This window comes from Tarenaya hassleriana, unplaced genomic scaffold (assembly GCF_000463585.1).
Source record: "Tarenaya hassleriana unplaced genomic scaffold, ASM46358v1 Cleome36, whole genome shotgun sequence".
Classification (NCBI taxonomy): domain Eukaryota; kingdom Viridiplantae; phylum Streptophyta; class Magnoliopsida; order Brassicales; family Cleomaceae; genus Tarenaya; species Tarenaya hassleriana.
Window position 1 is genome coordinate 945,963 of NW_010966665.1, and position 20,877 is coordinate 966,839.

Genomic DNA, 20,877 nt, shown 5'->3' on the forward strand with positions numbered 1-20,877 from the left:
TCTGGTTATTTAAAAAAAATCACAATATATATATATATATATATATATATATATATATTTGAAACAAGTGATTTTTCGTGCACTTAGGTGGTTTTCCTTATCATTGTTGTTCGGCTAGCGAAGGGCATCATCTAATGCAGGATTCAAATTACAAAAGAATACTGTTGATCTTCGGACTCTATAGATAAACCTTAAAAGATAGACAACCATCGAGATGGTAAATCAGTGATCACCGTTTGAATCTTCCTTAGACGGATGGGCTGTGCCAGACCAGGTTTAAGGAAACACGATACACGATGACGAAAAACGAGAAAAGGGTTTTGTTCTGTTCGGTCTTTATCCAACCGGAACTCTAACTTCTGTTTTGGGCTTCTGGATATTATGGCCCATAATGCCGTGAGCGAATTTAGATATTACAAAAAAAAAGGCAAATTTTTTTTATTTTTTATCTCGATGTTTGTTTGAACTTGGCCGCACCGCTTCGACTGGAAATGCAGTAGACATTCGAGAAGCTTCAAATCGAGTGGGCGGTGAAGGAATAAAGCTCGGATGCTGAGAAAGCTGTCTCACGCCGCTTTCATGTCCCGTGCCTCCGCCATGTTTTCTTCTTCTTCCTCGTCTGCATCGTCGTTGTCGTCCCTTGGATATCCTTCCAAGTCTACGCGATTTCCCAATTCCGGAATCTTCCCCAATGGCGCCTCGAGGAGTCGCATCGCTTTTCCTCTTCAGTTCCGTCACGCCATCTCTGTTCGATGTTTCGCTTCTTCTGGTGCTTCTGATAGAATCCAGGTTAAGAATCCTATCGTAGAAATGGATGGTGAGATTCTCTCGCTCCCTCTAAACCCCATTCGATAGAACCCTTTACCTTATTCCTTTTTCCTGATTTGACTGTTTGAATAATTCAAACTTTTGTTCATACTTTTGGGTTGTGAGTGAAGAATCGTTCTCTTGTTTTCCAACGTTTGGTCTATTCTCCTATTGCTAGAGAACATATACTCTATGACTGATTGCGAGAAAGATAAATTTGGGATGAACTGTTACTGCCATAGTTTGTTCCCGTAGAAATGTTGTGATTTGGCGGATGGTTAAGTGCTGTTAGTGACCCATCGAGTGTGAATCGATCGATTTCCAGTCTGCTAAGTGTCACTGAATTGGGTGGAATGATATTTTGAAGCCAATTTGTTTATTTTAAGGTTGTTACTGTTTGGTTATCTGCTTTTCGTGTGCCTTTGAAGTGAGCAAGTTGTCACTTTGGTGTTTCAGAGAATATATGTTAAAACAATTTCTTTTCTTGTGGGCATCAGGCGATGAGATGACAAGGGTTATATGGAGTATGATAAAGGAGAAAGTAAGGGTGTTCATCTCCATTTCCCCCCTTCTTCATGTATATTAGATTATAGCTATCACTATACCAGGAGACCTGAGCTGTTTGTATGTCATTTACACGTTGTTGCAGCTTATTTTACCTTATCTAGATTTAGATATTAAGTACTTCGACTTGGGGATACTTAATCGTGATGCGACTGATGACAAGGTCACAGTTGAAAGTGCTGAAGCAGCCCTTAAGTAAGTCGTATGGGTCGTTCTTTTCCTCTTTGGATTTTGGTTTCCATTTTGTGTTTCTTCTGGCTGGCATGTCTATTGTTTTCTTGAAAACATATTGAAGAAATGAATATAAGTGTGGAGATCCATATCATTGGCATTACTTCCCTTGCAGGTACAACGTTGCCATCAAATGTGCCACTATTACTCCTGGTTAGTGATGCCACATATGTTCAAAGTTATTATCTGTTCATCTCATTTGTCAAAAAAGATGTTTTTGTTTTGTGGAAGTCTTGCCTTATCTACTTTATTTCTTTCCCCTTTAGATGAGACCAGAGTGAAGGAGTTTGGATTAAAGTCCATGTGGAGGAGTCCTAATGGCACAATTAGAAATATCTTAAATGGTTTGTCTATAGCTTCTCAGAGAATACCAAATGTTAACATAGTAGGGCTTATTATGCCTTTTTAATTTAAATGATTCTTAGCAAAGTGTTTTTTATTTTGTAGGAACTGTTTTCCGCGAACCAATCTTATGCCGGAATATACCCAGGATTGTCCCTGGTAATCTAACATTGTTATAAATCCATATTCTATATTAAGAGCTATCGTGCGGCATCACATGGGTATTCATATCTTATCAGGTTGGAAAAAACCTATATGCATTGGCAGGCATGCCTTTGGTGACCAATATCGCGCCACTGATACAATAATTAAAGAGCCAGGAAGGCTAAAAATGGTTTTTGGTGAGTTGATGCTGATCCATTTTCCATAAAACATCTTTCAATCGTTTAGTCCAGGTTTTTACTTACTCTATCGTCATGGACTTAGTCCCAGAAGGTGGGAATGCACCCGTGGAATTAGATGTATACGACTTTAAAGGCCCAGGTGTTGCCCTTGCGATGTACAATGTTGATGAGGTTTGCATCATATTTATGTTGGCATTATCTTGTCTGTTTGGTTGTGCTGTTTTATCATATCACCTGGACTTATTTTTTTATAACATGCCAGTCAATACGAGCTTTTGCCGAGTCATCAATGGCTATGGCCTTCTCTAAGAAGTGGCCATTATACTTGAGTACCAAGAACACAATTCTTAAGAAATACGATGGCAGGTTGGTTTTGTTGTTTTGGTTATTTTCAAATTTCAAGTCCTGAGTGAAAGTTTTAAGCAAGATTTGGTTGAACATTACAGGTTCAAGGACATATTCCAAGAAGTTTATGAATCGAATTGGAAGCAAAAGTTTGAAGAGCACTCTATATGGTTGCTGTTTGCTCTTATTGCAGTTTGTCTTCTACTTCTCTTGCTTCGCATGTTTGGGAAACTTAATAGGCAAAACACATTGTCTTCAGGTACGAGCACCGGTTGATTGATGACATGGTGGCTTATGCACTGAAAAGTGAAGGCGGATATGTCTGGGCATGCAAAAATTACGATGGTGATGTTCAAAGTGATCTGCTTGCCCAAGGTACATTTATATAAATTTGATTAGCGACAAATTGGTCGATATGCCAGAAATTTACCTGCATTTACTTCTTATTTGGTCCTATGCAGGGTTTGGCTCATTGGGCCTAATGACTTCGGTCTTGGTACGTATCTAATTATATGTAGAGATCACCTTAGACCAAAGAGATGATGGGAGTCTTATATGAGATGTTTTGTGCAGTTGTCCTCTGATGGGAGGACACTCGAATCAGAGGCAGCTCATGGAACCGTGACTCGGCATTTCCGACTGCATCAGAAGGGTCAAGAGACCAGTACTAACAGCATAGCCTCTATATTTGCCTGGACACGTGGCCTCGCACACAGGTTCTTAGTCCCTTGTTTCTCTAGCCAGTCTATTCTTACTCATGTTTACAACAGTCCAGAACTGTCCTTTGTCATCATGTTTTTGCTCATTGCTCGTAGTTTTTCTTTGGGCGCTTCTGAAAGATAAGAAAACGAGAGGTTTATACATGTTTCTAACTCAACATCCTTAAACTGTATAAAATATGTAATCATCTGACCACCTTGATGGATTTCATTTTTTATTTCTGAAGGGCGAAGCTTGATAAGAACGAAAAATTGCATGATTTCGTCCGGAAGCTTGAGACCTCATGCATAGACACTGTCGAGGCTGGTAAAATGACCAAGGATCTCGCCATTTTGGTCCACGGTCCAAAGTAAGTAGACATTTCTTTATTGTTAAACTTCTGATGAAGCCATGCTCGAGTCAAGTCTGAGTGGCATAACTTACAGAACCATGTCTGTCATACCCGACATTTCATGTGGAATAGTACCTGAACCAGCATGATCACACGTTAGTAAGTAGGAGGATCTTAAACAGATAGAGAGATGTGTATAACACAGATTTTGGTTCTGTAATGAAAAGTATAGGGTTTACTCGCAGCTGTTATTTAGTCTGTATACATATATATATATATATATATATCAGAATCTGTAATATGTATGATCCCTGACATGTTGACTAGTTTTGTGGAATGAAGAGTGATTAGTGACTTGATGGGTTTGGTGTGTGAAAACAGGGTGACCAGAGATTTGTACTTTAACACAGAAGAGTTCATCGACGCTGTTGCCTCGAATCTCCAAGGGAAACTCAAAGAGCTTGCCGCTGTCTGAGCACGTTTCATTATTCCCAGAAAAAGTTGGATTAGTTTTTAGAAAGAAATACAGCATTTCTCATTTTGCTTTTTGCTCATCTGAAAATAATTTTTTGTAATAAGTGGCATGCGAATGTTGTGCAATCAGACTTGGATTTGCATGTTTGCACGTTTTTTTTCTGTGTTATGCGAGTCTTTTGAGTTTTTAAAATCCAAAAACTAAAAAATAAGTTATCGTTAAATTTTTATAAAATCATTTTTTTTAAATTTGAAAATCCATTTCGGTAAAAAAAATCGATGCAAAATAAAAAAACTAAATTTTTTGAATCTATAAATATTATAAAATCCGTTTAAAAGTTTAGAAATTGAAAAAAAAAAAGTGTTTTTGAGTATTGCTTTGCTGTCAATGAACCCTCCGCGTAAACCAGAAGGGTGTATAAATGTTGACACGATGTGTATATTTAACCTTAATAATAGCATTACCGAGAGCGATTTAAGTCTAAAACCAAAAATCCATTTATAAAAAAAAAAAAACCCATTATTTCCTATCAAACCCAGAAGTCTGAGAAAGTTTCTGTCAATCGATGAAAACTTCTCAGTTCATGGACAAGCAGATAATGGATCTATCCTCTTCTTCGCCTTCCAAGGACTTCATCGATCTGATGAACAATTCTCAGGACGACGATCACCAGAAGCAGCGAAGCGGTTCGATCGGCGGCGATAATGTTATGGATTCCTCGAAGAAGGAAGCGATCGTTCCTAGCTATGATTTCCAACCTATTCGCCCTGTTTCCACCGCCGGATTGTCTCACTCAGCGTTAGATCTAGCCGGATCTGCGAATTCCTCGGTTCCTAGGGTTTTTACCCCTGATTCGAGGCCCGTTTCCGCTTCGCCTACCAGAGTAATAATTCCACTTCATTCCCTATTTCTGCGCTTTTGTGCTTTTATAATCTTCATCCCCGTTATGACTGCGTCAGATCATATGTATTCCTGGTCCTGCCGTTAGTTTCAGTGTTCGATTTTGGGGCTTTATATAGTATTAGAGAGCTTCCGGCGATATTGTATAATACTACCGTTCTGCTACTTTAATTGATCGATGAGTTTTGGATCAGTATCTCCGTTGCGGGTACCCTGGCGTTCAAACCCATTAAAACTTGAAAGAAGCAGACCACTATTTGTTTGCGTCAACGAACTATTTGCTTTTTCTGCTTTCTATCTGTTGCTTTCTATGCTCTCTTTTGCTCGCTGTGCATTGTTCTTTCATGTCCCGTGTACAGTTTGGACGGAATGGTGGATTATTTGTTTAAGTCATGTTGTAGAGAGCCACCACCTTTTCGTGTCTTGGTATATGATGTAGTTTGATTGATTTCAATTACACGGGGATGCCCATTCTTTTTTAACCGGCGGCCGTTAGCCTTTGTTTTCCGGTCATAGAGAGTGCTTATATGTTTGCTTGAATAAGCTATAATCTTCCCTGTAAACTAGCTTTCCCCCTTCACGAACATTAATCACGGCTTTTATATGGATTGCAGAGTTATGGTTCTCTCGATTCTCTTGAACCTGGAAAGTTTGTCCTTGAGAAGGATCGGAGTGCCCCTAATACATCAATCTTATCTGAGATTGATCGGACTATGAAGAAACATGCCGATAACTTGCTACATGCCATGGAAGGTCTCAGTGCACGTTTGACACAGCTTGAAACCAGAACCCGCAACCTCGAGAATCTGGTTGATGATCTGAAAGTTTCTGTTGGCAACAGTCATGGTAGCACTGATGGGAAAATGAGACAACTTGAAAATATCCTATTAGAGGTAACTTCCCATATGGATAACATGCTTTATCAATAGTGACAGAAATTATCTTGAAATTGGGAGAGACAAAACTGGGTGTTTTCTAGTATGTAGATTCGTGATATCAGACAAACAGGAAATCTGGATCCTGCCTATGGTGGGAAAAGAAATGAAGTTGCCATAACCTTTGTGTATTTGTAGACATTTTTTTTTACGTGAGTGCGCTTTTTCGTGCCAATTCAAACCTGTTTAGGGAAATATTTATCTGTTTATTTTAAGAAGCAGGACTCCCGTGTATAGACCCAATAAGGAACAAATTTTGGATGTCAGGCTTATGAAGGTTTCATTTAAGTCTTCCTGCTTTACGATATCACTACTTTATGGATTTCATGGTGTCAATTGCTTGTAGGTGCAAAGTGGTGTGCAGTTGTTGAAGGACAAACAAGAAATTGTTGAAGCGCAGCTTCAGCTCTCGAAATTTCAAATATCAAAGGTAGACCAACAACCCGAAACACAAACCACTGCGCACACTGACCCAGTGGCTCAACCACCTGCGTCAGCACCTCAGCCCCATATGCCGCAGCTTCATCCTCCTCCGTTCTTGCAACCTCCAGCTCCTGCTACTCCATCGAGCCTGCCCCAGCAGAGCCACCCTCCACCGCCTTCACATCCACCGCAGCTCCCAAGTCAGTTTGCTCCCCAACAGGAGCCTTATTTCCCACCACTTGGGCAAGGCCAGACCCAACCACCTCCAATCCAGCCTCCTTACCAAGTTCCTCCCCCAGCTCAGCCACTGCAACAACCACATCAACCTCCATATCAATCACCGCCTCAACAACCACAGTACCCTCAGCCATCGCCACCTCAGCAGCAGCAGCTTCAACCTCCATCATCAGGCTACCACCCTGAGGAACCACCATTCCCTCCCCAGCCCTATCCACCAAATCCGCCTCGTCAACCGGCTACTGGTTCTGCCCCTGCCCCTGCCCAACAGTACTATGCTTCTCCTCCACCAATATATGATGGCCCAGGTGGTAGATCTAGCTCAGGGTTTCCTTCTGGGTACTCTTCTGAACCTTATCCATATACTGGCTCTCCTTCTCCTCAGTTTGGAAGTACCCCCCCAATGAAAGCGGCGCCCCACTTGAGCAGTGGGGAAACCGGTGGTTACCCACAGCTTCCGACTGCCCGTATGCTTCCACACGCTTTGCCAATGGCTTCAGCCGTTAGCAGTGGGGGTTCGGGTTCACCAAGGTCTGGAAACAGGGTCCCAATCGATGATGTGGTGGACAAGGTCACAACCATGGGCTTCCCCAGGGAGCAAGTCAAGGCAACTGTGAGAAGACTGACTGAGAATGGTCAAGCTGTCGACCTAAACGTGGTTTTAGATAAGTTGATGAATGGAGGAGGAGGAGGAGGAGGAGCGACTCAGCAGCCGCCGAGAGGTTGGTTCGGTGGCCGGTAGTCCATCTCTTTCGGATGGCGGTTTGATCGACACTGTATAGAACACTACTCTCTTTTTTTTTGTCACATTTGTCTACTTTCTGGTTTGAGGGTATCTGTCAATTTGCTGACTTCTTGTAGATCACAAACATCTTCCCTCTTTGTTGCTTCGTATCGAGTTCATTGTTCTTCCGGAGTTTATTTATCCCTTGTGTTTGATTGAAACTTTTGATCATGATGCACTCTTTTAGTTTTTCTTTTCTCCTCGCTTCCTCTGTGTATTTGTATCTCGGCAGAGACCTTAAAAAATCCCGTCGTTTTTCTGACCCTAAAACAGCTTGTGGTTTTTTTTTTATTTCCTCTCTGTTGAGCTCAGAAAACGGCACGGATGTCGGTTCCCTAGATTTAATTACAAGTTTACAACACCGTAGGAGTTATCCTTCGACGGCGTCGTATCGGTGGGTTTATAATCAGGAATAACCTCTCGACCCTGCGAAAGCTCCTCGCTCCTCTCTCCCTCTACGCTTTTCAACGACGGGGGCGATGTCTCTGTCGGAGCTAGACGACGGACTAGTGAGAAGCATGGCCATCGGTGCCGTCTTCTCCGATTTCGTACGGAAGATTTGTGCTTCTCTGATCGTTCGATGATTCTTCACTTTCCTTAGAACTCTGTCCGTTTGTTTCTCGATTTGACAGACTGCTCGGAAAATTTCAGGGAGGGAAGATACATTCGGTGGATTTTCATCGCACGGATGATCTATTAGTCACAGCCAGCGAGGATGATTCTCTTCGCCTCTATGACATCGCCAATGCTAAGTCAGTTCCTTCCTTCGGATTCATTGATTTGCACAATCTTCGTTAAGGAATCCAGTTAAGATATTTTGGTGAAACTCAAGGGCTTAGATACTTGTTTGCTTTGTTGTGCTGTAACAACGATGAACTTGTAGAACAGTCGAGAGAATTTTTTGTTGAAGCTAGTTGCACACCGCCTCATTTTAGCTGTTGTTTCTGATGATACGTCAGTTGGCCAAGTAATTATTTTATTTGAAGCTATCGAGAACTGAAGCGGGACCTAATCCTTTCTTAGCACAAAGTACTGATTATTTACCTCCAAACAACGTTTTTGGTTAGTCTGGCCAAGTTTTGTGACTGATTGTTTCTCTGTCGATTGAATGATGCTTAATTTGTGGCATTGTTGTTGTCCTTTCTATCAGACCGGTTTATATGGGTCTTGATCAGTTCTCGGCTTGGATCTGTTACTTGTTGCATTTTATGCATTCTCAGGCATGAACGAGCTTCCTCGATTCCTGGTGGCTGTACTTGCAAATTTGCTGTTTGAATCACAATCTTGTTCTTGTTTTTTTTTTTTATATTTTATCTGATCACTAGGTTATAGTTGGATTCTGTGGAAAATAGGTTGCGTTGAAGGTCGAATTTCAATTTGATGCAAGTTTTGTCTCTATGCCTTTTCGTCTGAAACTTAGGCAGCTCAAGATTACATATCACAAGAAACATGGTGCGGATCGTGTGTGTTTTACTCATCACCCAAGCTCTCTTATTTGCTCTTCCCGATATAATTTGGAGCCTGGTGGAGGTGAGGCTTTCTTTTCTTTCATGTAATAACAGTATGTTCTTTGATAGTAGGAAGTAGATGCTTACTTGATTTATTCTCCTTACAGAATCCTTGCGATATCTCTCAATGTATGATAATCGGATCCTTCGCTACTTTAAAGGACATAAAGACAGGTATAGTATACCTGTAAAAATAAATTTAGAACGATGACATTGTTACACTAGTGTTATGCACATTGATGTTAAATGTCTTGCTGTTTTAGGGTTGTATCGCTATGTATGTCTCCTATAAATGATAGCTTCATGTCTGGTTCCCTTGACCGAAGCGTTAGACTTTGGGATCTTCGCGTAAATGCCTGCCAGGTTGGTAGCGGCTCTCCATTGTCTAGACAGATGTTTATTGGGGGATGTACCGCTTCTTTTTGTTTAGTAAGAGCTTCTTAGTTCACCTTGAAAGCTAAGTTAAAACAATCAACCATTCGAAGCTCTCTTACTTATAGGAAAGTTTTATTAAAAATTTCTTCTCTCCAGGATTCAGTTATAATTTTTATTTATGAGTGGATATGGTTTCATGGTTTATGTTTAGTGCTTACCCTTGTAGTCTATAGGGAATTCTACACCTACGTGGTAGACCTGCAGTGGCGTATGACCAACAAGGCCTGGTATTTGCAATTGCAATGGAAGGAGGTGCGATTAAATTGTTTGATTCTCGGAGCTATGACAAGGTGAGTCACCTAATATGTTGAAACACACATCACTTATTGAATAATCTCATTGCTGCTTCCAACTTATTTTTCCTGCGTAGGGTCCCTTTGACACATTTCTGGTCGGTGGAGATACGGCCGAGGTGTGCGATATAAAATTCAGTAATGATGGCAAATCAATGCTCCTAACAACTACAAATAACAATGTCTATGTTCTAGATGCATACCGTGGAGAGAAGGTGATCCTCTTCCCAAACCTTTCCTTTTGTTCTATTGCTTAGAGATAGCAAGAGGAATGATGCTTAGATTATCACACGGTTCTCATTGATCAATTGCTCTGGGGCCTATAGTTGGTAAAACTAAAGGATTATTTGTCTTTGCAGAAATGTGGTTATAGTTTGGAGCAATCTCCGGGTACTTTGATAGAAGCCACATTCACACCCGATGGCAAATATGTGCTTTCAGGTATATAGTGTTTGCTCAGCACCCTTGTCAAAACCTGATCTTTACACAACAGATTACGAACTGGTGGATCTTACTGGCTTTGGAACTATACGTAGACTGACAGTAGTATTCCAAGTATCACACTTGACGACATCTTGTAGGTTATGATTGTTCGTCGATCATAGTTCTAGTGTGTGTATTTCGACTTGAATCGGTCTTACACTAAGGCTATGTTTCAGGCTCTGGAGATGGGACAATACATGCCTGGGACATCGAGTCACCCGCCGAGGTACGTACATATAACATCCGAATGATCCTGTATTTGCTTTCCGATGTCTCACTGCTGACATTTTCGGGTAAAAAAAATGAAGGGGGGAAAAATGAAGGGGGAGGTGGCAAGGTGGGAGAACAACATAGGAGTAGTGTCATGTCTGAAATGGGCACCTCGTCGAGCAATGTTCGTTGCTGCCTCTACCGTACTCACCTTCTGGATCCCCAACTCCGACGATCCTCAACAGCAACCACCACCACCCCCTCAGTGACGAAAAAGACTTTGTACCGTTTTTTTTTTTATGAATTAGAGGTGAAATGAAAACCCCGTATTGTTTTTGTTATCAATCACTCCATAGGACTAATTTTGATTTCCATAAAATGCTGTGTTGTCTTCGAATCACGAAATGGAAAAAATGAAAGAAAAAAAAAACAATTTACGAAAATTGAAAAAAAGTAGGAAAAGTTTGGTCCATTTTTCATTAATACTATAATTATGGTACATGCGAGTTTCCAAATCGCGGATATTCAATTTTTGGACTCCAATCTTGAACGTATTCGGAATAAATATTTTCGTTGTGACATCTGTGAATACGTGTATGAGAACCAGCTATTCAATTTTGTTTATGGGTGATATGTCTATATTTGTTAAAAAGTTCCCTAATTTGTGTGATAATTACATTAATGCCATTAGGTTGAAACACGATACACGCAGCCTCCAGCCTCCTCACTTTAACTTACTCCTCTCTCATACTCTCAAAACCCAATGGACTGTAGGCCGCGCTCGACTCTCTCTTCATCCCGTCGCCGCGTTCATCTCTCACGTACCATCTCTTTTCAGGTTCGATTTCTATTTCTCTTGCCTCCTCTGAGGTTATATTGTTAGGTTTATCTCCCATCTAAAACCATTCTCGTTTGATTTCTGCGAAAAAGAGGGGTTTTATAGTTACGGTTAGGGGCTTGTGATTTTTACGTTAGGCTCGAGATTATACCCACTAAGTGTTCGTTGAAATCCCACTGACATTTCTCAGAATTTGCCTTAATTTAAAAAAATGTTGACGTTTACGAAAACTAAAGGGAAAAAATTATGTGAAAAACTATTTTACCGATTATGTTGCAGGTTTTGGCTATGGAATTGGTAGTTGTATCAGTAGATTGACATTCCTTTGTATCATGACGAAGAATATGTTTGTATTTAGATGGATTTTGAAGATAGAATTGAAACTTTTTATTATATGGTGATATATGTGGGATCGTTGAATTAAATGAAGGTCTTGAATGGTTTTTAGAATCCAAAAACCAAAAAAAACATAAAAAGTAAACTTAGAAAGGCATTTTAGAAAGGCATTTTAGTGAAAAAATCAATGAAAAAGTAGTTTAATATTATAAAATCCAAAAGCCAAAAACTAAAAACTAAAAACCAAAATCTAAAAACTAAAACCAAAAACCCAAAGTAAAAGCCATCTCCATCCAAAGCCGAAATTTATATTGTGTAATTCTAATCAAACATTTTAAATTTTTATAAAATTTGTTGCGGTTTCGGGTACTGGCGAGCACCCACACATTTTACATGATACTCGTAAACCGGGTACTTGAGGCCATTGGGATTTTGATGCCCGAGTTCTTTGGATACGGATCCGGATACCATGAATTTTATGGGTACCCAATCCTGTGCAGCGCCCACTCCTAATTATAAGGTTCGAGAAGGAAAAAACAGAAGAAAAGCTTGTCCACATATGAATTTTGGATTTGTGCGTGATAGAGTCTGGTGGAAATCTGTACCGTCCACCATTTCAAACTCAAAACTCCGTGGCCGTCCGATGCAACCCTAGTATAGAAATGCCCAAACGCAACTCACGGCTAGATTTCTTTGTTTTTTAATGATTTCTTGGGCAGCAGTAAACCCTGGTGGTGGTGTCTCAACTCTCCAAATTCTTGAGTTTTCCCTCGCCGACTTTAGCCGATTCGCTTTCTGCAAAACCCTAGCGAGTTTCGGCTTTTCTCGGAGATTCCTAAGCCCTAGAGAGTCTTGCAAGTTCTGCTCTCTCGTGATTCATCATGCCGAAGCACTACAGACCGCCAGTGAGTATCTTTATACTCATCTCGTTCTATGGTTCGGGAGATTAATGAATTGTCCGAAAGTTTTGGCTGATTGGTTTTGGATTTTCGTTTTTTGCCACTTTCTCGGTAAAAATTTTCTTTGTAATACTTTTCCTTCTTTTGCAGGGAAAGAAGAAGGAAGGAAATGCTGCCAAGTATATGACCAGAACGCAAGCCCTGAAGCATCTTCAGGTCAATCTGAACCTGTTCAGGTTCTCTTTCTTTCCTTCTAACAACCTCTCCTTTCTGCCATCTCTTTCGTTTACTCCACCTATCCTATTTCTAGGGTTTGATGTTTCTGAAAAATTGTTTAACAGGCTATTTAGGTTTCTGTCCATTTTTATTGTGTTTCTTTGAATCCTGTGAAATATTTTCAGATTAATTCCGATTGGATTTGGTTGGTCATAGATGATGTGGATTCCGTAATTTTAAGGCCCTGTTATTGTAGGGTGTTATGACAGTGTAGTTTTGTTTGTGTTTTCTGGAATTGCAGGAGACTGTGCATCATTAAGGGTGTGTTTCCCCGAGAACCAAAGAAGAAAATTAAGGGAAACCATCACACGTACTATCATGTTAAGGATATCGCTTTCCTTCAGCATGAGCCATTGCTAGAGAAGTTCCGTGAAATAAAGACATACCGAAAAAAGGTAACCAAAGCCAAGGCTAAGAAAAATGAGGAGCTAGCACGTCTTCTGCTTACGCGTCAACCATCATACAAACTCGATAGATTGATTCGGGAAAGGTTAGCTGCAGGGATTTGTATATGTACTTGTGCTTGAACTCTCATGGTTGCCGGTCTGTAAATCTGTTCATGTTGTTGAATTTTGTAGGTATCCAACCTTTGTCGATGCACTTAGAGACTTGGATGACTGTCTCACCATGGTTCATCTTTTTGCGGTGTTACCTGCCACAGACAGGGAAAATCTCGAAGTTAAACTTGTGCATAATTGTAGAAGGTCAGAGTCTTATCTGTTATGCTTTCTTTTTAAACTAAAGTAGTGATAACTATCATTCTTTTGTTGCTGACTAGTTTCTGTCGATCTCATATCCTTGAATTTTGGTCTTCTGCTTTATGAATCAGATTGAGTCATGAATGGCAAGCTTACATATCTCGTACCCATTCGTTAAGGAAGGTGTTCGTGTCTGTTAAAGGCATATATTATCAGGTAATATTGCATGCTGGTTATCTTTAAAAGTTATGATGGGACCAACATCATAGGCACTCTTAGAAATTTAGAATACTTGGCTAATTATTTTTATAGGCTGAGGTAGAAGGGCAAAAGATTACTTGGTTGACACCTCACGCGTTACAGCAAGTTATGACAAATGATGTTGATTTTGGAGTCATGCTGACATTTTTGGAATTTTATGAGGTAAGAATCCATTGACCTCTCAGAATTTTCTCTTTCTGTCCGAGCTCCTAATTTTATCATGGTTCAATAAGCTAGCCAGGTTCCTATCATTGCTTTCTAACTGCCAATCTTTTACTTTTGAATTTTGATATCGATGCAGACTCTACTTGCCTTTGTTAACTTAAAGCTGTATCATTCTGTAAATGTAAAGTATCCACCTATCCTTGATCCTCGACTGGAGGCTTTAGCAGCAGGTATGTCTTCTACCTTTAAAGAAGACATAATTCTTTCTGAAGATGATCTAACTTAAGAGTAGTTCCTTGGAACTTATTCTGGTTTGTTATTTCATTTCTATAGGATTGAATCTGGCTTTATTATGCGGAAATGTTTTATATATAGAAGATAACAGGGGGTATTTGTTTAACTTTACAGATCTCTATGCATTGTCAAGATATATAGATGCTAGCTCGAAGGGTTTGGCCGTGAAACCTCAAGCCATTGGTTCATCTAACTCAGAGTCAAATGCCAATGAGGAGTCTGATCTCCGACTTTCACAATTACAGCACCAGCTGCCCTCTAATGAGCCTGGAGCATTGATGCACCTCGTTGTGAATGAAGAGGATGAAGATGATGAAGAAAAAAAGGCGTGCAAGAAGCTTTTCAAGGGTATGAAATTCTTCCTGAGTCGCGAGGTATGACAGCTGATTTTATTCCTCATAATTTTTTCTTGTAGGTCCATGAACGAATTAGTTTCCTCTAATGCGTTTTTTGGAGCTCATTCACATGCCAAACACCAATTAAATCAGTAGGAATATATGTTCCAAAAGATTCGGAATCATTCTATTGCAATTTTTATTTTTTTGTTCTCTTTTATAGGTTCCGAGAGAGTCGTTGCTTTTTGTCATTCCGTCTTTTGGAGGTGTCGTGTCTTGGGAAGGTGAAGTTGCACCTTTCAAGGAAGATAATGAAACTATCACACATCAGGTCAGCCTTGTGTATAGCTTCTCACCATTTCCCCATTTTTTCTATCTAGACGAAAAGGTAGATGGACGTCTTTTCCTTTTTCTTGGTAAATTGCAGATTGTTGATAAGGCAAGCCAAGGTCATTTGTACCTGTCAAGGGAATACATCCAGCCACAGTGGATTTATGACTGTGTGAACGCTAGGATAATCTTGCCAACTGACAACTATATGGTTGGAAGGTACTGAACTCATTGTCCAATTTGATCTGTCATAAATCATAATGCTGTTCTACATTTGATCAAAGAAAAAGTAGTATCAATGTTTTTGAGTGAGTGATGATGCAAGCAGAGAATGTGGCCCAATGATGGTGTTTTTGGTTGCCTCTGAGCAGGATTCCTCCTCCTCACTTGTCACCGTTTGTTGACAATGAAGCAGAGGGATATGTTCCTGATTATGCTGAAACCATCAAAAGGCTACAAGCTGCGGCCAGAAGTGAAGTTGTGCCGTTGCCTGGTGTTGGGAAAGATGATCTGGAAGATCCACAGAGCTTATTGGCCGAAGGTTTTATGAGCCGTGCTGAGGCAGCTGAAGCTGATGAGAGGAAGAAGAAGGTATGAAAGCTTTTCTTTTTTTAGAAAAAAAGTTATATATATATAATAGAAGTTATCATTTGCTCTGTATGGATTGGGTGAGTGGATATGAGCGATGTATGTAGATGATAGTCCTGGAGAAGCAATACCATGACGAACTAAGAATGGAACTAAAGGGGGTTAGGACAGACGACGAAAAGGTTGACATGGATGATGATGATAATGATGATAGAGAAGAGCCACGTCTTGATGATGCAACCAATCAAACGACTGATGAGAATGCGGACATGGGTACTGTCTTGATGTCACGTAAGAAGAGGAAGCTCTATGAAGCCATGAAGGTATCCCTTTTGGTTCTACTCCTTTCATCTCTTTAAAGATACATATACACGATGGGTGTTTTTAAAAAAAACGTGTTTCTGTGAGAAATTTCAGATAAGTCAGAAGCGAAAGAAGGCTGGCGTCGAACGTCTCAAGGAGCGTAAGAAGAAATTGGAGAATTAAAACGTAGAAAAAAGAAGGGAGCAATCCGTTCTTGATTTTCATTATTATTTATTATGAAAGCTTTCATCAAGATTTTGTTGTCGTTGGTCCTGTATCCGACTTTAACTGAAATCCACAATGAATGGGAATGAGACTTGGTCGGAAATGAAATCTAAAGCCCTAGACTAATTTTTTAAAGTACGGAAAGTGGTCAGAACAACGAAAGTAGGGGGCGATTTATAAGAGCACAAAAATTATTTATGTTACATCAATCACTGAAACGACAAGGAGGTTTGGGGGCTAAGAACTAAGCGACACGTAGTTTAAAGGTAGAAGGAAACATAATAGGTAACAATCTTGGCGAGGATTTTGCACTGAATTCTCTCCCTCCCCGGTTTGGTTTGGAATGGTTATTAACGTTGTACCAGTTAGTTCACTGAGATAACCGATGGATTCTCTCTGGTTCGAGTACTCGGCGTCTTCACAGACAAACCAGAAGCACCAAAGCAGAAGTAGTTGCCCTTTAGTCTTCTCCTGATTGAACCTTGTTTCTCCGTCAAATTACCTTTCGCCCGTTGTTGTTCCATCATATGGTTCGAGCTGGACGGCCCAGGGTCGATCAACACTCCCTTCTGTTTGAGATCCACAAAGCTCGAAGTCGACGAACACGAAGAAGAATGGATCGACAGTCTCGAGAAAGAACTTGAACGAGACCTCACCTTCTTCTTAGCCCTCGGGCTCGACTGGTTGCTTCTCACGGACAATGCCCTCTTATTGTTGTTGACATTGGGCACAGCTGGAGACGGTTTTGAGAATCTCTGTCTCAGAGGAACATGGGTTTCTTGCTGTCCAAGAAACGATGATTCTTTCCCAGCAATATCGCTTCCGTCCTTCAGATTTCCAGGCTTTCTCGTTCGCGGCCAGTGGAAAACACTCTTCAATCTCTCAGCTGCGGAATTAACGGATGAGTTTCTGGGTTTCTTGACGTGATTCTCATCTGTCACGTTCAGCTGACTCATGTCAATCGAGCACGAACTGGTTTTGACGTTATCAGGGACAACAGTTATGTCGGGAACAGCTTCAAGACCGGAGAAGAGGAAAATCTCGGTGTCGGGCGTTCTGAAACGAGTTCCAGGGCTGTAAATGCTTCCTTGATCCTTGAGATGAGAGGCGATGACCCTTCTCGTGTTATGATCTCGGGAGCTGAAGATCCCGCCGGCCGACACCAGCCGTCTGATCAAAAGATCAGAAGATGGAGAGTGCGGCTTCTGTCTGAGCAGATCGAGAGGCGTCATACCAGCCGTGTCTCGGATGTTAACATCAATGGACTTCACCGACATCAGCATCTCCACGAACTCAAGCGGGACATTGCCGGAGATCGCCAAGTGAAGGGCGGTTCTGCCTTCGTTGTTCTGAGAATTCACGATATCCTCGACGTGGCCTAATGATTTGGAGACAGAGGTGATAAGGCGGTTCATGAGCTCCCTGTGCCGGTCGAGCCTCTCGAAAGCTGGCGTCTGAAAGCCAGAGATTCCGGCGTGGAGGAAAGTGTCACCGCCATTGTTTCTTGCTGTGATCAAAGACGTCGTATTGGCGATCAGGGCCTCGACCACGGCAGCGTGGCCACGGTACGCAGCCACGTGCAAGGCCGTGTTGCCTTGGTTGTCCACAACGTTGATTATATCGAACGATGCCACTAGTTGTTTCACCACCTGAATTCACATTTTCACCATTACTGATTATATTTTCCGATTCAGGAACCAAATTTAGTGGTCGGAGACTTACGTGGGTCATCCCTTTTCCGGCGGCGGCGTGGAGAATGGTGGAGCCCTGTTTGTCTCTGAAACTTAACACATCTTCAACACTGCACTCACTCAGAATCTCCTTCAGAAGTGTCAAATTACCTCCTCTCGATGCAGCATGTGCCGCTCTGTTCTTCATCTCCCATCTATAACCCGCCGGAATCTCTCCAATTTGCTGCTCCAGACCTCCATTTCCGGCAGCCACGAACCTCGGAGAAACCGCGAAATCGAAAATCAGACGGAAAACGTCGTCGTTTCTGCTCCTGGCGGCGGCGTAGAGCATATCCGTCACGCCGTACTCTCCTTCTCCAAAGACCAGCAGAGGATTTCTAGCGAGCAGATCTCGCACGAATCCAAGATCGCCGGCGGAGGCGGCGGTGTACATGAGCCAGCCACCGTACCCGGCCCTAATTAGGGTGTTGGCTTTGGCATCGACGTCGCAGGCGGAGAAGAGCTTCCTAGCGATGCGTGACCTGCAAGCGGAGACGTCGTGGAACTGCGATTCATCGTCCCAGACGGTCTCGAGGCGGCGGATTCGACGGAGGGAGGTGAGCTTCATGAGGTTGTTGGAGTCGATTCGGAGAAGCTCCCGGACCAAGTCGTAGTGGCCGTTGGCGGCGGCGTAGTCGATCGGAGAAGCGTACCACCACTGGTCTCCGGTGCTCTCCCACCGGAGAGGAAAGTACGCCGGAGGAGACATCGGAACCGTCGCCGTCGGCAGTGTCGGAAAGACAGAACAAAGGCAAAGCCAGAGACAGGTAACGAGATGTTCCTTAATGTTCAAGGAACAAAGACAACTGAGAAGGAGAAGAGGAAGAAGTGAAAGGGTCTGTTTGGATATGAGCATAAAGGGAAAGGACGGGAGTGTGATGAATCGAGTAAAATACGGCAAAGAAAGTCGAATATATATGTGTGTGCATATATATAAAAAATATTAATTTATGTGATAAGATTTTGCACATTAATGGATAAAATACTTTTTTTTTACGGTTAGAAAATGGGTGTGTTTCTAAATACGGGCCTTAAGGAAAGAAATCCGGTGTCTTTTATGAGTCGATGATATCTTTTTTATAAAAAAAAAAAAATTGATATGTTAACCGAAGAAAATATTTGATTAAATGTACGAAGAATGGGTGCGTGGACATTAAAAGGGGTGATTATAATGATGGCGACACATGGAGAAAGGTCGGTCGCCTTTTCCAACCACATGGAATGGATTTATATTATATGTACAATCTTCAAAAGAAATCATATAATTGAGATCAATAAAGTATATTTGGAGTTGACACTGACATGTAATGTATTATTATGCTGCCATAATCTTTTTTTTGTAATATTCCACTGATTGCTATTTATTTGATAATAAACAATTGATTTTGAAAAGCAATAGTATCACGAATATTAAATCCGCATCTGCCCTACTTAAATCATATATATATATTCATATATATATATATATATATATATATATATTCGATCTCGATATTACAATCTCGTGTATCTACCAGAAACGTACAAGATTTCAAAAGGTTTATAAAATTAGAGACTTAATCACAGGGAAATTAGCCAACGACCAAAAAGAAAAAGGAAATTGAGTATAAATAAAGCAAAATGGAATTAAAAAGAAACTGTGCCTATAATAGTAAACACATAATAAAAGTCGGATGACTCAGTCGAGATTTAATATTTTTAGCCTTGAGTTATTGATATTGGATAAAATTTTATATCTAATTACTAATTAGGTTATTTGCATGTTTTTTTGAAATTTTGCCAGATAAGGAATTGATAAATGTGACACGAAACCAAACCCACCAACCAAACATTGTTTAAAGTGGCATCGCCAACCAAAGTTGCTATTAAAACGCACCATGGCCCATAATATAAGGCAAACAACAAGCAAACGCATCTGCTAGGTGATATTATTAGCAATCCAAAGTATTTAATTAATCCTACCTCGTGTATGATAATCCTACCATCAACATGTAAATTAGAGATGACTGAATATATAATAGACCGACACAATAACCAAGAAATCATATTGGAAAGCCAAATAAAGCTGAGAAGGACGATGCATGTGAGAGGAAAAAGGCAGCCCTTTTGTGATACCTAAGGCAATGCTATAAAGCACGTCATGTCTCGCTTTCACTTTTTTGCATTTGTCATGGACATGCACCTAAACATGAGCAACAAGTGGCGGAAACTCACTTGTCAACAAAACCAGACCGGAACCAAACCAACAAGACACGGTCCGGTTCGGTTTAGACATAACGACAGAGACCGAACCGAACACGATAACTGAGCTTGGTATGTGAATATTTCTACTCAAACATCAAACCCCAAGTAACAAGCAGAGGAAAAGAAGAGCAATAATGGAAAGATCAAAAGGGCAAAAAAATCATGCAACTTTACTATACCCTTTGAAGAAAGGATGTGAATTTTGAACCCCACATCCCCCAAAAAAAAAAAGTTGAGACAAGAAGAGTTGGTTTCCACCCACAGATTACTCTGATGAAAATTGAAATATCAAACTTTTTAGGGCCCATGTCCTTGTTAATGCAATGAATGATACTGATAATTTAAAAAAAAGAACAGGTTTCCCATCAGAAGAAGATGGATAAGATCAAGACCAACCTGTGTCCTCTCTATCCATAAAGCAATAAACTAATGCATTGTGTACTAGAGCAACTAACTGCTCTGGTAGGAGCAGAGACTAATGCCACTCGTGGCTGGGTGGAGTTGGGCCAATTGCATAGCAAAGATATTGGTTTAATCTAGAGCCAATGGCATGTAATCAACATCACAGGTTTATATAAAATCAATGGCATGTAATCAACAACACTGAAAAGAAAGTGAGTGCAGAGTATAATAGAGGAAGAAGAGAACAGAAGCATCTTACAGAAGATTGAATCTCAGTTCTTGGCCCTCACAGAATTGTTCTCCTTGATTCTGGCTCGGGTGTCGAGTTTGACAAACCGTTTGAGATCATCGTAAGGAAGGGTTTCGACGTCCTTCCTTCTCAGTTCACTGAGGGCAGGATGCTTATCGAGAAGATGCCAGAGCCAATCAGGGTACTCGGAATCGGGCAAGATCTTTGGGTCAGCTCCATCTTTGAGGATATTAGCACCAAACACGGTCGTGGATTTGATCTCTTTGCTCAGGCTCGAGGCTTTTGGAGCATCACTACCTCCACCTCCCTTCCCACCTTTCTTTTTACCGGCTGGGG

The 20,877-nt window shown here is 41.0% G+C and overlaps 6 protein-coding genes across 9 annotated transcripts in view; 4 read left to right on the forward strand and 2 right to left on the reverse strand.

The window, feature by feature from the left end:
- The first annotated feature begins 448 nt into the window (after positions 1 to 448).
- On the forward strand, positions 449 to 4,327 carry LOC104822397 (isocitrate dehydrogenase [NADP], chloroplastic/mitochondrial). Of its 2 annotated transcripts, none has more exons than XM_010553612.1 (15): positions 449 to 817; positions 1,305 to 1,348; positions 1,457 to 1,566; positions 1,718 to 1,755; positions 1,869 to 1,946; positions 2,050 to 2,103; positions 2,184 to 2,285; positions 2,371 to 2,459; positions 2,551 to 2,654; positions 2,735 to 2,803; positions 2,893 to 3,008; positions 3,095 to 3,129; positions 3,207 to 3,349; positions 3,449 to 3,487; positions 3,580 to 3,655. In XM_010553612.1, the coding sequence occupies exons 1-14, from the start codon at positions 550 to 552 to the stop codon at positions 3,474 to 3,476; spliced, it is 1,278 nt and encodes a 425-aa protein (XP_010551914.1). In that variant the 5' UTR covers positions 449 to 549; the 3' UTR covers positions 3,477 to 3,487; positions 3,580 to 3,655. The 2 variants fall into 2 exon arrangements, with proteins under 2 accessions (XP_010551914.1, XP_010551913.1); XM_010553611.1 differs by lacking the exon at positions 3,449 to 3,487 and adding an exon at positions 4,066 to 4,327 and having other exon boundaries at positions 451 to 817; positions 3,580 to 3,702.
- Positions 4,328 to 4,636: 309 nt separating this feature from the next.
- Positions 4,637 to 7,633, forward strand: LOC104822398 (actin cytoskeleton-regulatory complex protein PAN1). Its single transcript, XM_010553613.1, has 3 exons — positions 4,637 to 5,042; positions 5,674 to 5,952; positions 6,341 to 7,633. Exons 1-3 carry the CDS (start codon positions 4,725 to 4,727, stop codon positions 7,394 to 7,396), a joined length of 1,653 nt encoding a protein of 550 aa, XP_010551915.1. The 5' UTR covers positions 4,637 to 4,724; the 3' UTR covers positions 7,397 to 7,633.
- Positions 7,634 to 7,829: 196 nt separating this feature from the next.
- Positions 7,830 to 10,800, forward strand: LOC104822400 (WD repeat-containing protein 82). Its single transcript, XM_010553614.2, has 10 exons — positions 7,830 to 7,986; positions 8,090 to 8,190; positions 8,859 to 8,968; positions 9,054 to 9,120; positions 9,210 to 9,309; positions 9,555 to 9,671; positions 9,752 to 9,889; positions 10,034 to 10,115; positions 10,334 to 10,383; positions 10,466 to 10,800. The coding sequence occupies exons 1-10, from the start codon at positions 7,918 to 7,920 to the stop codon at positions 10,634 to 10,636; spliced, it is 1,005 nt and encodes a 334-aa protein (XP_010551916.1). The 5' UTR covers positions 7,830 to 7,917; the 3' UTR covers positions 10,637 to 10,800.
- A 298-nt stretch (positions 10,801 to 11,098) lies between these two features.
- LOC104822401 (pescadillo homolog) lies at positions 11,099 to 16,018 on the forward strand. 2 transcript variants are annotated; one of them, XM_010553615.1, is made up of 14 exons: positions 11,099 to 11,205; positions 12,264 to 12,446; positions 12,591 to 12,676; positions 12,958 to 13,206; positions 13,295 to 13,420; positions 13,546 to 13,630; positions 13,727 to 13,837; positions 13,977 to 14,070; positions 14,249 to 14,508; positions 14,693 to 14,800; positions 14,897 to 15,018; positions 15,171 to 15,390; positions 15,495 to 15,710; positions 15,805 to 16,018. In XM_010553615.1, exons 2-14 carry the CDS (start codon positions 12,423 to 12,425, stop codon positions 15,871 to 15,873), a joined length of 1,770 nt encoding a protein of 589 aa, XP_010551917.1. In that variant the 5' UTR covers positions 11,099 to 11,205; positions 12,264 to 12,422; the 3' UTR covers positions 15,874 to 16,018. The 2 variants fall into 2 exon arrangements, with proteins under 2 accessions (XP_010551917.1, XP_010551918.1); XM_010553616.2 differs by having other exon boundaries at positions 11,100 to 11,205; positions 12,261 to 12,446.
- Positions 16,019 to 16,066: 48 nt separating this feature from the next.
- LOC104822402 (serine/threonine-protein phosphatase 6 regulatory ankyrin repeat subunit B) lies at positions 16,067 to 19,029 on the reverse strand. Its single transcript, XM_010553617.2, has 2 exons — positions 17,638 to 19,029; positions 16,067 to 17,564 (listed from the first exon to the last, which is right to left on the reverse strand). Exons 1-2 carry the CDS (start codon positions 18,499 to 18,501, stop codon positions 16,281 to 16,283), a joined length of 2,148 nt encoding a protein of 715 aa, XP_010551919.1. The 5' UTR covers positions 18,502 to 19,029; the 3' UTR covers positions 16,067 to 16,280.
- A 1,375-nt stretch (positions 19,030 to 20,404) lies between these two features.
- The window catches only part of LOC104822403 (54S ribosomal protein L37, mitochondrial), a 1,254-nt gene continuing 781 nt past the window's right edge, over positions 20,405 to 20,877 (reverse strand). The window contains exon 3 of one of the 2 annotated variants that reach the window (XM_010553619.1): positions 20,405 to 20,874. In XM_010553619.1, the coding sequence (XP_010551921.1) occupies positions 20,564 to 20,874 (311 nt within the window). In that variant the 3' untranslated portion in view covers positions 20,405 to 20,563. The remainder of the gene's footprint in view (positions 20,875 to 20,877) is intronic. The other variant, XM_010553620.2, reaches the window with a different exon arrangement.